At 41.9% G+C, this 17,596-nt stretch overlaps 1 protein-coding gene across 2 annotated transcripts; it reads right to left on the bottom strand.

The window, feature by feature from the left end:
• Nucleotides 1-434: 434 nt before the first annotated feature.
• zyx (zyxin) lies at nt 435-17,206 on the bottom strand. Of its 2 annotated transcripts, none has more exons than XM_071516388.1 (10): nt 16,953-17,206; nt 10,557-10,792; nt 10,017-10,273; nt 7,447-7,542; nt 6,030-6,614; nt 5,591-5,732; nt 3,363-3,532; nt 3,084-3,262; nt 2,867-2,987; nt 435-2,754 (listed from the first exon to the last, which is right to left on the bottom strand). In XM_071516388.1, exons 2-10 carry the CDS (start codon nt 10,777-10,779, stop codon nt 2,641-2,643), a joined length of 1,887 nt encoding a protein of 628 aa, XP_071372489.1. In that variant the 5' UTR covers nt 10,780-10,792; nt 16,953-17,206; the 3' UTR covers nt 435-2,640. The 2 variants fall into 2 exon arrangements, with proteins under 2 accessions (XP_071372489.1, XP_071372483.1); XM_071516382.1 differs by having other exon boundaries at nt 5,591-5,735.
• Between the last annotated feature and the right edge of the window lie 390 nt (nt 17,207-17,596).

Below are 17,596 nucleotides of genomic sequence, written 5' to 3' on the forward strand. Positions count from 1 at the left end.
CTGGGTCTTGTAGGTTAAGGCCAATAAATTGCTTTTGCTTATACATTGTTTTGTTACATTACACTGAAGGAGGGCAACCACTTCCTAGTAAGTAAACACTCACTGCACACACATACACGTCTGCTGTCGTCATTATCAGCGCAACACATGGCTGGTATGAACTGATAGAGCAGGAGGGCGTCCTAGAGGTCATTTAACAGTGTGTTTAACTGGTTACATGTTAACACGTTTCATGGATGTCACATGGAGGCAGACATGAGGGAAAGAAAATAATGCTCATACAAAAAACAACACGACAAGCTTTCCTCAATTTTGTGCAACTTTAAACTCAGTGACTACTTATATACTTCATGTATCATGTGGGTCTATAGCAATAAAGTGGTATCATGACAAAGAAAATAAATAAAGAAAACGGACACCAGACATTTTGGCATTTAGCAGTTTGTTTTTTTATTAGTTTTTTTGATACAGCCAAAGGGGAGGGAGGGAGGGAGGGTTACTGGTAAATAATGCTGGCATGTTTAACCGTAAACATATACACATTCACACATATGAAATAGGACTTTATAAAAAGAACTATATGAAAAGACAAGGCATCATCATGGAATACCATAGGACAATGTAATATCAAATAAATGCAGCTGTGAAGGCATCATCATATATGATCACACTGTGATGACAAAGGCAGGGCCACAAAGGTGGACTAGTTGGTGCAAATAAACAATATAATACTAAATGAAGATATACCACCACCAACAACACAGCTAGCATGCAATGCTGAGTCACTATTGCCATGTTTTGGGTGTTATTATAGTCATTCTGAATGGTGTTGTAATGCGCCAGGATTAATTCAAGCACAAGTAGGAATAGTTTTCTTTTTGAGGAATGAATTACTATGGATGCAAACCAGGCTCAATAAGATAGTAACAATGGAATACATGGAGAATGGAGAAGGCACATTGCCAGGTTAAAAATGAAACCAAAGAAACTTAAGTATTTATCAATGAAATACAGTACAGTAAGGTTATAAGAAGAATAAAGTAGTATATAACCAGCAACACACAAAAGTACAATAGATGAATAATTGAAAGAATAGTGGTATTTACTGTAATAATATCAGAAAAGAACAAGACCGATATACTGGGCTCCAACACAAACAAAAGTGATACAAAGCATGTAAGTGAATGCAACAGGCAGTGAATTTCAGGTTTTATTAACCTAAACCTTAAGTTACCAACAGCTTTGAAGTATTTGGTCACTATGTGCTAGAATCAATTACCTGTTCTCTGCTAGAATAAAGCCCAAAGCTGATGACTCTGCCATTCTATTATCCTGGTGTGATGCTATTTCATTTAGTTCTGGTACATGTGTGACCATAACACTTAAAAAAAAAGGTCCATAACTTACATTATTTAGAGCTGTAGATGCCAAGAAAAAAGCATTTTCAAAAGGTCTTACTACAGTAAGTTTCTTAATGATGTGCACTTGAACAAAATGTACCCCATGCTGTGGCTTTAGAGTCAAAGTGAGACTAAATGGATATTTCTTTCCATATGTCATTTCACCAAAAATGTAACACTATGGAACTGTGCAATGATCACACAATAGGTCCTGTTTCCAGCCATGCAGCTGACATTTATAACAACTACACTCATTGTACATGATGAGATCCCGGGAATGGAATCTGTGCTTAGCAAAGTTCTCATCTCTTTGTTCGTAATTTGTGCGTCTAAAAACGTGCATCTAAAAATACTGAACACGCTTAAATCAGCTTAAAACTGATTTTTTTTTTTTTTTTTAACAAGGAAATTGTGAATTTGATCTAATCTTCCCCTTATGATCCGTATGATCAAATAAGGAGAGCAACAAGGAGTAATTTGTTAACAATGCATGCCTGTAAATTAACAAATTCACAAAAAACTAAGAGCAACATTCAGTTTTCATCTTTTTTGCAGTCAAGTTATAGCCCTAGATGAATTACAAATGCTATCAGAGTAGAATGGCTGTTAGAAAGCTCTTTCTAGGCAGCAAAGCAACATCAACAGTGCTTGCAGGCACTAAGACTGCCTTAGTGCTAAAGGTTTACTCTACCAACAGCCAACCAGAGAGGCGAGATCAGTGGAATGGTCAAAGAGGGGAGGTCTCCAACACTCCTCACACTATGGTTACAGTATATCTCTCTTTCTCCTTTACACCACTCATAGGGCAGGAGACCGCCTCACAATCATGAGGCAAAGGAGATGAGGGGAACAGGCAGCTTTAGACTGATGGGACTGCTCTTTTGACCATGCTGTTCTTGTGCAAGTTATGCTAGGAGATTTAGCGTAAACATAGATTGGCCGCAAAGAAATATGCTCAAAGAAGGCTAGCAGAAGAAAGATTAGAGAATAGGAGATTGGGAATACAAGATGAGGGAAGTCAATGCAGTACATTACCTCTGCACTGAAGAGGAGTGAACGAGACGCGGGAACATTACACTGTATCTGCATGCAAACGTACTCTTTCACACAGCGCATTCACACTCACTCACACCTGAGCACATATATAAAGCCCTGCAGCAAAGGCAAAATGGCAGCCGAATGAATCCTGTGCTTTTGGATTTGGTTCATAGTTTAACTGAGTGACAGATGTTTCCACCGATCACTGCGCGGCCCGCTTGGCTCGCTGGGTGTGGCACTTCATACACAGGATTTTACCATCCAGTGGATAGCAGCCATCTGCATCCGCTTCTATGGAGAGGGGGCGGGAACAATCCTACAACAAAAAAAATAGAGAACTCTGTAAAATTTTTCAAGACACTACAAATTTGTACTGAATATATTTGATGCCTATTTTGCTATTATTTTGTGTTTAATAAATGTCTTACCTCACAGCGGTAACACTTGAGGTGGAAGTTCTTGTCGAGGGCCACGACTCTGACCGTCTCCTCGCTGCCTGGAGCTGGAACGATGGGCTCATTACAGCTCACACACAGAGGGGAGAAACGCCTGGAATGGAGAGGTGGAAAGTTGACCATTAGCTGCTCTTCAATCACACTCTCGCACACACACACACACACTACTGACACAGGAATTACTAGGCACCTGTGGTAATCCTGGACACAGTAGGGGTTGTTGTTGTCGTCGGTGATGAAGGGCGCCCCCTCCAGGCTGCAGGAGCAGGTGCTGCAGCGGAAACAGTGGGCATGGAAACACTGGCCCACCGCCTTCAGCACACGGTCTGTGATCCTCTCCCCGCACCGGGAACACACCGCCAGCGAATTCTGAGGAGGAGGGGAAGAAACATCAGATGTAATTGAGATGGAGCCTGGAAACACACTGTAAGATCATGGTACATTAGTCTGTGTGTGTGTGTCTCCTCACCATATAGCAGTCCTCGCACTGAGGTGCGCCATCCCTGTCGTAGAACTGCATGCCCTGCAGGGGGCGATGGCAGGACATGCAACAGAAGCAGTTGGAGTGGAAGAGCTTATCCATGGCCCTCACTGCAGGCTGAGTACGGGACAGAGCTTCACCACACTTCCCGCAAACCTCTGAGATGGGGGAGGGAGGGAGAAAGAGCAAGAAAGGGTGGGAAAGAGTAAGATATATGCTCAATAATCACACCTTCCTACTCGGCTCATGAATGTGGATGACATTTTCAATCATGTCCACAGATCACAAATTATACGATTGAATTGATGATATCAATTGTGTGGAATAGTCTATTTTTGCAATGTCAGTTTCATACAACACACATACTGTAGCTTAATGGTTTGCAAAGTCATACTGTACATGTGTTAGCCAACAGTGTATAAGGATGAAAGTCCCACCCCAGCAGTGAATTAACAAACAGTAAACAGAGAACCACAGGAGAGGTAAACAATAGCCCACTGCACTGATTCTAGAATGTGGCTATCTGTTCCAGTATCCATATATGGACATAGATGGCAACCAGTCAGCAAACCTCTCAGCAGTTTCTTTTTTGTGTGTGTTGTGCATGAACTAACCGGTGTTGGGTGGTAATGTATTCACTCAGTTACGAGGAATGGTAATATCACTACTTTTTCTCAGTCATGAGTAGTGTTTCCTATTCCTATTTCCATTTCAGTAAGAATGTTACAGTTACCGATCAAAAAAAAAAAAAAGTTGGTACATTATCACTATATCCCACTTCCACCCCTGTCATAATTAGTCATCGTCCTCTCAGTTTACGCGCACACACAGTTAGGCTAAATGACAAATGGCAGAAAAAGTTTGTCTTCTTTAGATGGAACCAGTTTAAGTTATCCCAATTGTTTTTTAAGAGGATGAGTAATAGAAATATAATATAATGAGCAGTGTAACAAATTACTTCTCAAAGGGAGCAATACATAAAGTAATAATGCTAACACTTTTTCGTGCAACACATAATGAGTAATATACTGCTTTTTTTCAGTAACAAGCCAAACACTGGCTGTAACAAGCTCTAGAGACAAGGGGGATGTGTTTTGCATCACCATTTAGTCAAGGCTCCCCACAGACATTGGCAGGTCAAACATAATCACTTCCTCTCATAACATGATCTCCCAAATGCATACCAATTGGCTCAAAGTCAATTTTAAATGCTAACAGACTTATATTATTATTTAATGAGCTGGACTATAGCCTTTATATATCAGGTTGCTACGACTCAGTGGTGATGAACAGAAAGCATACTGCTAGTCTCCAGGTCTAGGCCAACTGCCCATCTCAGAGCAAAATACAAGCAAATAGTCAACATGTTGTCCCCCACCAGTGATGTAGTTCCACCCTTGGGTCAGTCAGTGATTGCTGAGTGTACTTGAAATATGAGTGAAATTGTATAAGCATTTTCGTGTGGGACAATGAAAGGACAGATTGACCATATATTTCTGTTGCTTACTCTCCTCAGAATTAGGCTTACAAGTTATATCTTGAAATGTAGTAACTGTGATTGTCCTGTTTTTACTCAATACAGTACAAAATATAAGAACTACAATATGGAATAAATACAATCCGTGCATTACACAATGTACACTACAATACAATTTATAATACAATATAACATACAACACCAGTGTGTGTGTTATGAATAATATAAATGCTAAATGATAAGTGATATATGGTATAGCACAGTAGGTAAGTGGTAATATGATATAAGTAGTCAACACTGACGGCACAGTGGTAGTGCAGTGATGAGTGCAATAATAGTACAACAGTCCAACAACTGGACAATAACTACAGTGTCTTGTGGTTAGAGGTTTGCCCAAAAATTCTCCATTGACTCTCACTTCAACACATCAACCCAGTCTGATGTCTCCAAGTGTGTAGCGTGTGTAGACTATTATGTTACCTATGATAACTTTAACTGTATTGCTTTACCATTGAGTCCCCATTCATTGTCCCCCACATTGTATGATAACTTTAACTGTATGACCTACTTTACCACTGAGTAGAACCATGATGTGAGATAGTAGTGTATTTAATGATGCATTTTCTGATTAGCAAATAGGAGCATGAAAAGTATCAGAGTACGAGTGTGGGGTGCATTGGAAAGGCTATCACTCCCACTGTGTGTGTACATATGTGTGTGTGTATGTGTGTGTGTGTACCTGTAGGGGGCGAGGTGATGACAGGTGCGTGTGTGTCCATGTCTTTAATGAAGTCCTTGGTCATTCTCTCCAGCTCCTCCACTTCCCTCATGGAAAGAGGCACACCACCGCCTGGGATAGCGACTGGGCCAGGGGGTGAAGGCTGCTTACATATGTACACACACACATACATATATGAAGCTGTGTGTATGTATGCATTATTCACATGGTTTCATACTTGCATGAGTTAGTGCATCCACAGCCTAATAGAGCCTTTTGTTATTTACGGCTGAACAGATTGCTTTTGAAAATGTTGTGTAGCGCATGTCCTGTTTCATTTTTTAAATGCATGGCTCTCATCTGTTGACTGTCATCTAAATTATTTGTACTTCCTGCGCCTTCCTATTGTACATGTCATGCAAAGGGCCTCTCACAGTAACAGAAAATTACTGGAACATACCGTTGATGCAGGAGGAGTTTTCATTGGTTGGCTGAAGGAGGAGGGTGGAGATGCCATCGCCTTGGGCTGAGGAGGAGGCACAGGAGCAGGAGGGGATGGGTTCACATTCTCCTGACTGGCAATGGGAATACTCTTTATGTGATTGGAGGCAGGGGAAGCTGCCATGTTGTTTGGTGGAGCGGGAGGAGCAGGGGGAGCTGCGGGAGGAGGGGGGAAAGAGCTGGCGGCAGGAGCAGGGGAAGGTTTTGGTGTGCCACCGACCGGGGCAGGGGTGTGGTTCAGGTTCTGGTTCAGTTTCTGTGCCAGAGAGGCTGCTGAGGTCGCTGTTCTCCCTCCAAAACCAGACTTGGGAGCCACAGCTGGGGCCTTTGCAAATGGCTGAGCAGCAGGGGTTTGTGCAGGAGCGGGTGCCGAGTTGTGATTGGCCTGTCGGTTTGTTCTGGCTTTGAGTTCTTCTGCCCAGGGCGCGGGAGGTGGGCGGTCTCCCATCTCTGGAGGGGGCAGGAAGGAGAGGGTCGGTTTGGGAGCTGTGGGGGGAGGAGCTGAGGGCTTGGGTGCTGGTGCTGAAGAATACTGGGTTGGTAACTGTGGATACAACAACAACAACAATAAACTCATTTCTTTACAGCTTCCTTTACCGCAAAACATTACCTCAGTAACATTATCACAAGTCCATCTAACACTTATTTCTAAAGTGGGAAGTTAATTTCCAGTGTACACTAATGCATGCTGAAGTGCTGCAGGCAGGCAGTATTTTTTTTTTTTGGTATTGAAAGAGGTACGTTGACTGGAGCAAACATTGGAAGCTGTCCACAGTTTGAGCTTATCAGACGTAATTCGTCTTTCTGACATTTATTTTGCGGATTTGTGCCAACATTATTCTGCCCTGATCCAGTTCCTCCCAGCTGGATAAAAGCGCTCTCCATTTATGGCCTTTCACTGGGTCTCTGGCAGCACACACTGGCTTCATCACACTCTCATGCTCTCCACTCAGTTCTGTATGCATCACTCTCTCTCCAAGCATTTCTCCTCTCAGCGTGAATCACTGGCTCCCTCGTCCTTTGTTTGTTTTCTTATTCAGTCTGATGTATGTGTAGCTCACTCATCATTGAGCTTTCAACCTGAACAGAGACAAACCAAACCAACCTGGCACCTCTCCAAACTATTTCCACTGACCTGCCTCGCTTTATTTCTTTTCTTTCCTCTATCGCTGACTCATTCTCTGTGTCTACAGGGTGCAGGACGCTTACACTGAGCCTACTATGAGTCAAAGCCTGCTGTCACTTCCCTCTGGTCTGTTCCTTAGTTCCCTAAAGCACAAATGTCTTTCTCACCTTATCCTCTACACCTTACGGTATATCTTTGTTACAGAATACCCCCCCCCACCACTTCTTTCCTCTATCTCCGTTGTTTGTACCTTGGGGTTGAAAGGTCCTCGAGTCTCCATCTCAGACAACAGGTCAGTTAGAGAGTCAAGCTGTTTGTCAAAGCTGGTCTGCTTCTCCATCAGCCTCTGGCAGAGGAAGACAGAGAGGAGCAAAGTGTCACAAAATCACATTTATTTACACACAAGTAAAGCTTGTGTTCTGTGACTTTATAGTCATGTCAAGATGAAACAAAAGACACATGAATGAGTTGAGAAGAGCAAGGTGGATGAAGATGATAAATTGTGACAGACTGTGAATCTACATTAAATACAAGTTCACAACATATCCCTGTTTGATTCACATTCTGGAATGTTTGGAACCCTAATCCATTCCAAACTGTGAACAAACTCCAAAAGAATTCTGGTCCCTGCTCAGTTAGAGCCTGGGACCAGAGCCTGCATGCATCATGCATGCATGTTGGGTGTGTAAATCTCACGGATAAAATATTTGCATATCATTTCTTCAATGGGTTTATAGAACATTATCAATGGTTAGCCATTTCAGCCAACACATTTTTGTTTTTTGTTGGTGAGAAGCAGCTGTTAGCTATTTAAATATTGAGTGATTCTCACATTTCCAACATTTCCAAGCCATTTGCTGTCCTCAAATTTCTTGCAACTTGTTTAATATAGGCTTAAATAATTCCATAGATTAATGTATTTTTAGTCTGACAAGTCAACTGGAATTAATGTTAATCTTGAATGTTAAGCTTATTTATTTATATTGGTTGACTGCCAATATAAATTTCGCAGAGCTGAGCCCTGCAATGAACAGAAGTAGTCAACAGACTTCATATTGGGTTTTTCTTCTCTACTATAAATACTTTATAGCACACCTAAAAAGATTTTTATGACACAGATGGGCAATATTCGTTTTGTAGGCATTTAACTGGCCAATATTCTGTAGGAACCACACGCTCCAAAAGGGACAAAGGACCATAAAACTCCCGCCTTCAGCTCATTCAAACAAGGTCTCACGACCCCCACTTAAAACATCTGTACTGTAAGGGGTTGGGCACCGGTGGGCTCAAAGGTGTGACGTCATCTACACTATATAAACAGCTGTTTACAGTTGTTCTATCTCTTTAGACTGCGGCTCAGCTGTGATCACCAAGGAGACAACTTCTGCAGAACTTCCAGGACCATAGACTACGAGTACTAGGCCTCTGATCAAGGTTTAACCTTACTCGAACTTAGTCTGTAACTCCTGCAACGGAAGGCGCACATGCGCCAACATTACTATAAGTAATTCATCTAATCGTAACCTGCGGAACGTGAGGCGACCGGCTTCCCTCTTCCTCCGTACGACTCCCGTCGACGAACTTTGAATTCAACCGAATTCCCCAAACTCCAGGACAACTGACGAGTTGTACCGGACGGACGTTTGGCTGTGGGCCAAAAGCAACGCACCGCGGGCCCGACAATTACGCACCAGTGAGGACGACTGTGAAGACACAAAGACGCTCCAAGTAAGGCTGAATCATCTGGGCAGAATTAGATTAGCTTTATTAATAGTGTGCAACGTATATTGGCTGTGTGAAACAGAATAACCTACCTCAGTAGAATTATTGAGGACGATGTTGATTGTACCTTTGGTATATTGATTGGTAATTACCACTGAGTCGGTCCGGCTCTAAACAAGTTGGTAACGCGCGCATAACTCTCTCTCTATCTACTAACTATTCGACTGCTCTACTAATCTCCGTTGTTGGACACAACTCCATAATTTCTTTCTAGTCAACTTTGACTCCGTTTGATAACTCGGGAAAACTAAGGCCTATAACGGTCCTCGCCGTTAAGGCCTCAGTTTATGACCCTTTGTTCTTTTCCCCCTCTCTCTCTTCTCCCCCACACACATACACCCATACACACACACATACACACACACACGTGCTTACATACCAACACACACACGCACACACACACACACACACACACCCCTCCCTAAACGCTCCCATTGGGGACATATATTCGTTGTTGTGTTATTCTTAGATTTAGTGTTATAGTAATTACTGTGTGTTAGAAACCTGCTCTTGAATTGTATTAATTGTTACTGTGTGATACATCTTTAGTACAATAAATCTGATTCATTGATGCATAGTGACTTGTTTATTGTCTTCATTTGTTCAGAGAAGCCATCCTCTGCTATTTGAGAATTTATAGACCTTCAACCCTTGAATTGATAGGATAACATACCTATAACACTAGGTATAGTATCTAAATCAATTTAAGTCACTTTACCAGAATTTGGTACTATTTCCTAAAATAAATTGAAATCCCAGATCTGAAATTAAATTTTATGAGACTGATTTAATTTAACCCTGCTGTACCTACAATTCCTTAGACTAATTCAATATGCTTTGTGAGAAAAACTCAAGTCCACTCAAAACAACATTTCCTGCAAACACTGCATGGATCTACTATGGTTGCATGACAGTTCCCTGTACTGCATCATGCCCCAAATGATGATGGAATCATACATCTATGCATGTGAATGGACGACACAAGCAGACAGACCAACCAACTTGAGCTTCGCTGGTAGAAAGATTGTCTTGACTCACCGGTGTGTTCCCAACAGCACTGGGAATACTGGTGCCAGAGGTGGGGAGGGGTGGAGGAGGTGGGGGAGGAGGGGGAGAGGGAGAGGTTGGCAGACAGGCACTCTCCTCGGGGGGAGCTGGGAGGGGCAGGTCATCCGCCACTGGAGGTGGAGCAGGGAAGGCAGGAGGAGGGGCATCAGAGGCAGGGGGTGTGGTTTGACATTCAGGGGGAGGGGCTGGCAAATCATCATCCAATGGAGGAGGAGGGGGTGGGAAGTCTGACAAAAATGAGGAGGGTTGATTGGTTAAAAGCTGCGACAGAATGGTTTCTTAATATTCACTGATCCATCCATTCATTGATCCAGTCTCAGTGTCAATCATTCATCAGATATGAGACACAAATGCTGCGTGTTCTAACAACACAACACCATGACTTTACAATAAAAGCAAATAGGAAAATGTAACGATTTAAACTGTAGGGAAGATTATTCTAATTTGATTATCCTAAAACTCAGGATGTGTAAGATGGTGTTTACAAAATCACAAAAGTAATCCAAATACCTTCACAGAGCGAAGGAGGAGGTGGAGGCATCTCTCCAACTCGACCAATCACAGCTGTGCTGGCCGGTGTCGGGGATGGAGCTGAAGGAGGAGTCAGACTTTTGGGGCGTGGCGGCGCCACAGATGCAAACTTCTTTGGCTGGTTGTAGAAGGAGGGAGTCGTGACTTTGAAGTTAAGGGACGACGTCATCATGAAGGGCTTGCTGCTGCTGGAGTCCTCCATTTTGTCTATTTATCTGAGGATGAACACCAGAAACATAATGGACAACAATTAGCTATTGGACAGGCCAATGTGGAGTCAGTTGTTGAAAGTACATAACAATGTAACACAGGATAAAAGGTATTGAGTTCAAACAATAACGACCCCTTTGGGTAGGAGTCTTGCTCCCACACCTCACATGATGAAACAGAGCATTAATCAGCTGACAAATGTCAAAGTGCTAGTATTACTTGGCACCGTATGCATGTCATGTCTCTCATTGGTGCATTAGTGGTGGTGACGCATCAACAAAACATCTTGAGTCCCGCAGGCTTGGTAAAACTAATTAAAATGGAGGCTTATTCTGGCTCACGGTGTCTTTAAAAATGTGGTTTGGGCTTGGACTATATCTGGCTTTAGTGCAAAAGCAGTAAAAAACACCGAAAAACATCTAGCACACTACAAATGAAGTGCAAGCGAATCCCATCAAACACACAAACCTTGGCAAATGTTCTACGGTGGACTGAGGAAAAATATGCTAGAATCTCCTCAGGCTATGTGTAAAGAGCAGACATACCATAGTGGCACAGATGCCAGAGATAATTTACAGTAATAAACACATGACTGTTTATAATAACATAAAACAAAATGATCCCAAGGTTTGCCGGAGAGAGACCAGTTTGAACCAGCAATGGTGACAACTATCATAACATTTTCATGTGAGGCGCCACAAGAAGAGGGTCATGTTAAAGGCTAGCTCAAATATTTACCTCACACATGTTGGTGGTTAAAAATGTTGACAATACCTCAGCGTCTCTATCTCAGATTCCTCACAAAGTCTGAATGCATTTCTCAGAAGACCACTAGCGCTGAACATGACCTCATGTCAAATGCATGGTTGTTCTCTTTGTATACCCCACCCCCCTACCCCCCATACACACGCACACAAACAGGCTGTCTTCTTCATTTCAAGTATGCACTCTGTTGTTGCACTACAAGATGCTTTCTCTCCTGAATCTCCACCAATCCTCTAAGTTTCTTACACTGACACTAGGGCTGGGCAATATATCGATACTATATCGATATCGTGATATGAGACTAGATATTGTCTTAGATTTTGGATATCGTAATATCGTGTTGTCTTTTCCTGGTTTTAAAGGCTGCATTACAGTAAAGTGATGTAATTTTCTGAACTTACCAGACTGTTCTAGCTGTTCTATGATTTGCCTTTACCCACTTAGTCATTATAGCCACATTACTGATGATTATTTATCAAAAATCTCATTCTGTAAATATTTTGTGAAGGCACCAATAGTCATCCCTACAATATTGTTGCAATATCGATATTGAGGCATTTGGTCAAAAATATTGTGATAGGCCTATTTGATTTTGTCCATATCGCCCAGCCCTACTTACAACTGAACATTTAGCCCACTTCGAAGAAAATACTGAGATATATATTGTGTATTGCCATTCAGCCTAAAAATACCGAGATATGATTTTTGGTCCATATCGCCCAGCCCTAACTGACACTTCCCAATAGGTGGGTCTGCAACCAGCCAGTCCTCACTGGAAAACAGGTTGGGCAAAATCATATGATCATTATCATTAAGGTTGTGTCCACTTGTTGGGATAAAACTTTAAATTAGCCTAACTTTAAATTTTTCTTTCACAGCTGAAGGGTTCATCTGCATCGTTTGTTTCAAAAGGGAAAAACATGTGCTACTAGGCTAATAAATGTTGCCAGGGTTTCCTCTCCATAATAAACTCTGAGGGAGTGTTTTCTGAACACCACAAAAAATTTAGCGCCTACACGTCATGCAAATACTGAGATTTTTTTTCTTTGCATACAGCTTCTGAATGGGTTCCAATGTTCTTTTCCTTGCATTGTGGCTTTGAAGTGGGTTACTTACAGTTAACTTTATATTTGCTTTTAAAAGTTGTTACATACGTATTCTTAAACCCCCTGCTCCCTGTGCATAACCCATCTAATTGGCAATATTACCGACTAAGCCTCTCCAAAACCCACATAAAACAGCTTGTTTGCAATGGGTTCATGATTTGGAACACCAATTGTTTTCATCATTAGGCAAATTGAGCCCACATTTGGGGAAGCAACCTTTACATGTAGAGCTCAACTTTCATGTTTCTGTTCTTTAAGGTTATTTTGATGTTTCCTCATTCCCCATTGCTGGTACACAGAGCCATGGCTTCAAGTTCTGACAGGACCAAAAAAAAAAAAAACAGCCTACAGCCCATGAAAGTATTTCTGACGTGCTGGTGATATAACCTCAGCACAATGTAACATTTTATCTTCTGCTTTTTGCTTGGACCAGCTGGTTTGTTTCCTTAAAAGCAAGTTCTAATGATGTTAATCATTTCGAAACGTGCATGTGCAAGGTATGGCTCATCCGGCAGAGGTGTGAGCTGTTGCGTTGTGTTACTAGACATTCTATGATGCCCCATAATGCATTACTGCTGCACAGCCTCCTTGGCTGCACATCACTTTCAGTACAAAGTTAGCTCTCTGGACCCAGCTATGTTATCATTCAAACAGGTTACAACACTTGTGAAAACCAGGGTGAGAAAAGTTACCAGGTTCACACTCAAATGGCACTTCTAAGCGCAGTTACAAAAAGAGTCTTAGCTGTGCTTTACTATCTGACTCATATAATTCAGAAAATTGCTGAGATGAAGTGAGGTGGTAAGGCTCCAATGGAAATATGAATTTATCTGGTTGCCTACTTGCTGTAGGCACACTAGCAGATTTTGCTTGGCTGAATTCTGGCACAGAGGGAAAAACAAAGCAACAAACCAAAGGACAGAAAAAGAAACTGGTCTCTTATGGTCTCTTAGCTGGCCTCTATTTAAGCCAGCATGAAGGCCTACTTCATGTCTGACTTGAGTGGACTGTTAATGCAAAAAGAGATTTACTAGTTATAAGATAAACCTCTTGGCGTTTAATGAGGTTTGTAATATTGAATATCAGCAGAGTACTCTAAATAGAACACTTGGATCTATAATGGCTTTCTAGAGAGAGCACTTGACAAGAGCGGGTATAGACCTTGATCTAGTATTTTCATTACAGCACCCTTACAAACCTTTAATTATACAAAATATTGTACAAGCTCCCTTGCTTCCAAGAGATGACATGCAACGGTCTTCTCAATTATTCAACAGTGATGATAACTTGTGGTCAGATTCCATCTGTTCCTTGATATGGTCTTGGGGATTTAATACGGTGAGATCAGCTACAGGCACAACCCCAACCGCCCCCCTGCAAATCCATCTTGAAACCTGATCCCCGAGATGAGAGACCCTCGGCTGAGGAGCACTTTTGGCACTACAGCTCAATGACATCACCTTTTTTGCTTTTTTTTTTTTCTCTCCAATCAGTCTCTCTTTCCCTGTGTCTTTCCTGCTTTCCTCTTCTTAATTTTTCATTCTCTTATTGCTGCCTCCTTTGCCTGTCTGAAGTTCTGGCTAACTTCACAGTCTGAGGTATACACATATGTTCTATGGCAGACATGTTGAGGAGAGTACAGCAACAGACCACAACCATGTTTATCTCTTTCATTCTTGTACTTTTTTCAACCTCTCTTCCTCTTCCTCTTCCTCTACAGCTATAATGGAGAATGACATCATGTAGCTTATAGATAGCACCCCTGCATAAATCATATACTGTAAATACATGTAGTATTTACAGCTTTTTAACTTTGTTATGAATTCCACATGGTTGGGCAGCTGTTATACTGTACAACAGTGGTTCTCCACCCTGGGCCTCGATTACCATGGCCCTGCTGGTTTTCATTCTAGCCATCTAATCAGACTGATTTACACATGAGATGCAAGGTGAATGCAATTAACTACCTGGTAGGATATAACACCAGCAGGGCCGTGGCAGTGGAGGACCAGGATTGAGAACCACTGCCCTAGAAAACTAGGAGGCTACTTGAAGTCTCAAGGCAATGACTTGAGACTTCAGCTACGAGAAATATTGTCATAGGCTATTAGACAGTGGAAAGAGCCTACAAGTAAAATACAGCGATTGCTGTAGTACACTCTCTCATTATCTTTGTGTGTTGTGTCTGTGAGTGTTGACAGTTTCACACGAACACCCAGTCTGCTGATAAGAACAGCACAGACTACATGGTGCAAAGAACTGTTAAGAAGCAGCTTACCACAATTTCAGATGGAAAACTGCGTAGCCAAACAGTGGCTCATTGGCTTGTGATTATAGAGGAACTGCTTTTGCTTCAATATAGCACAACTTTTTTTTTAAGGTCATACATGGAAGTAATATCACATGGTGCTACATGAAACCAAGTTCTTCTTTGTCCTATTCCCTTCAAAAAACAATGAAGAATCACAGAGGTTCAACAATTCTTCAAATAGAGATGGTTCTTTAAATTACCATTTTTCCCACAAAGAACCATTGAAGAACCATCTTTTAGAGTGTACTTTTTACTGAAAGATGTGTCCCCATTTAAAAACAACAGTAAAAGGTGCAAATATTGGCCCAAATTAGTATTAAGCAGCCTACTGCATTTACAGCAGCTAGCTAAAGTCTTGCCTAAATCAGCCAGCTATGTCTACTGGGCAATAAAAATTAACTGAAAGAACTAATTCCATATTAATAGAAGGCAGGTGGCCTAACTGTTAGCCTAAAGAAAACCAGAATTTCTCACAGTACTTCCAGTAATTCCTGCCTTGTGTGTCCAGTCATTCTATCAGTGTCTAGTGTATTGTTTATCAAACTATTGTTAGGATGTTAATAACACACCCTCTTTCTGGGAAAGCGTGTTTGTCTAGGCTGGGGGTTACTCATGCAGGGACAAACAGCCTAATTGAGTCCAATCTTACAGGTCACTGGCCATTCACTAAGCACCGGCCTTACTCTCTGTCTCCAACTGCAGTTACACTGAATGATTGAATGGACAACGATTCCTAATTGGTAATAACCTCAGGCAATGGGACCCCTGTTAAGCTCCCACCCAAACAGTCTTGCCTGTTTACACCGACTTAGCATGATGTAGGCCAGAGAGAAGTGGCGAGAAAGTGAGAGACAAAAGCAAAGAGCTGGATAGCACTGCAAAACATACAGTGATTTGAGGGAAAGATGTACACTAAAATAGCTTATGTGCTTGACTTATAGAGGCTGCAATTAGGGAGGACTGCCTGTCACCCCCGTCATGAAGGGTAGTCGCCTATACATCCATTCAGATCTTCATTCGCCTCCCCTATTTATTGAGCCGTCTGTGAATTTGAGCAACATAATCTCAGTCTTGTCAAACAAAGACACCACCCTAAACCCCAAACTAACCCCTGCCAGAGCCTTCTCACTATAAGTTATTCTTGAACATGGCTTATTATGGCCTTGAGTTGAGGCTCCCTCATATTTAGCTGGTGAAAGAACAGATCGGAAATGCACTGCACAACAGCCTGGATAATGCTGATAATCACAGGATTTCCACATTCTCAAAGCATTAGAAATTCTGTTCTAAAATGGCATGTCTGTCTAGGCCTAAGTCCTCAGTAATCTCCCAACATCAATCATTATTGCACAAAACTGTGACATACAGTATGTGCCACTACCATCTAGTCGTGCATGGAACCCAACTCTATAACTAATATAGTCTATTCCATACTGGACAGTTTTAATTTTGCAATATAAGCGCCATACTGTTAGGCCTCCTCAACATAGCCCCCCCCCCTAAAAAAAGCAAAAAAAATATCCCTGACTCGATATGGCAAAACATTAGATTTCTATTTACATGACGTTAACAATGAGTGAAACATACCTTGGTGCCCCACCCACCTCGGCACACCATTGATAATACATGGTGGTTAGCCAGCTGTAAATCAGTGCTTTGACAGTTGACAGCAAATGGTAAGTGGTCACAAACACAGTAAATGTAGATACTTATAATCTAGCACTATCGGATCTATGAGATAATGATGAAGGCGACATTTCTAAAGCTGGTTAACGAGCCAGCAAGGCTAACGATGCGTTAACGACCAGCTAGCTGGTTCAAAGCAGGGCAGAGTTAACGTTAGCCTACAAAAACAAATTCAACGTACATAGGTAACGTATGTTAGCTCATCTTAGTCCCATTTCTAGTTCTGTTTGAGTCAGCTCGTTAGATAAAGCATATAAGTAACCACATCAGAAGCGACTGATAGGAATTGTCACTCACCTGCAACACTGACCAGCCAGCGTGTGTGATTACCGTTAACGTTAGCTTTCTGGCTAACCCACTCTATCAACACATCAACCAAACCACAACGTTAACGTTAAATCAGACCCCGCCAAGCTTCATTTGGGTCCTTTGACGAAACGGAGTACGTCCAAATTTACAGCCTTGGTTTTGTCCTCATACGGCAGGGCAGACGGCTTCTCTTAATCGTACTGTCATTAAGTTTAATCATCCAGCTACTCCTCCAAAGTACTTGAACGCTTTCTGCTGCCTGCGCTGCTAAGTCAACTTTTAGCTAGCCTTCCGGTTGCAGCTTCCGCATATTCCTCTGCTAACGCTTATCTTCGGTATCCATCAACTGGTGTAAACGTGTATCTTACGTTAAGTGCATATTCACTAAGGTTGCTCAGACAGGCAAGAAAGCGGAACACCACCTACGGAGTAGTAACTATCTTTAAAGCAGAGTCTATAGTATTTGTTTATGTAAAACTTTGCAAAGCAGCCAATTTACCATGACAGTTCTACACAGGGTGTCAGATGACAAAAGACTGCAAACACTGAGATGTAAATCACAGCCTGCATAGATTAAGCCATACATCTGTGCTATACCTGCATAGGTCAAAAGAGCTTACCTTATTAGGAAG

Source organism: Centroberyx affinis, unplaced genomic scaffold (assembly GCF_046629955.1).
Source record: "Centroberyx affinis isolate AG114_WGS23_722 - 3 ecotype Tasmania unplaced genomic scaffold, CSIRO-AGI_Caff_v1 ptg000035l_1, whole genome shotgun sequence".
NCBI classification, from domain to species: Eukaryota; Metazoa; Chordata; class Actinopteri; order Beryciformes; family Berycidae; genus Centroberyx; species Centroberyx affinis.

Coding starts and splice junctions, on each gene's coding strand:
- zyx (XM_071516382.1), bottom strand. CDS start 10,779: ATGGAGGACTCCAGCAGCAGCAAGCCCTTCATGATGACGTCGTCCCTT. Junction 5,736..6,029: donor AAACTCCTCCTGCATCAACG/GTATGTTCCAGT, acceptor TACATATGTAAG/CAGCCTTCACCCCCTGGCCC. Junction 2,988..3,083: donor TGTGTCCAGGATTACCACAG/GTGCCTAGTAAT, acceptor TCTCCATTCCAG/GCGTTTCTCCCCTCTGTGTG.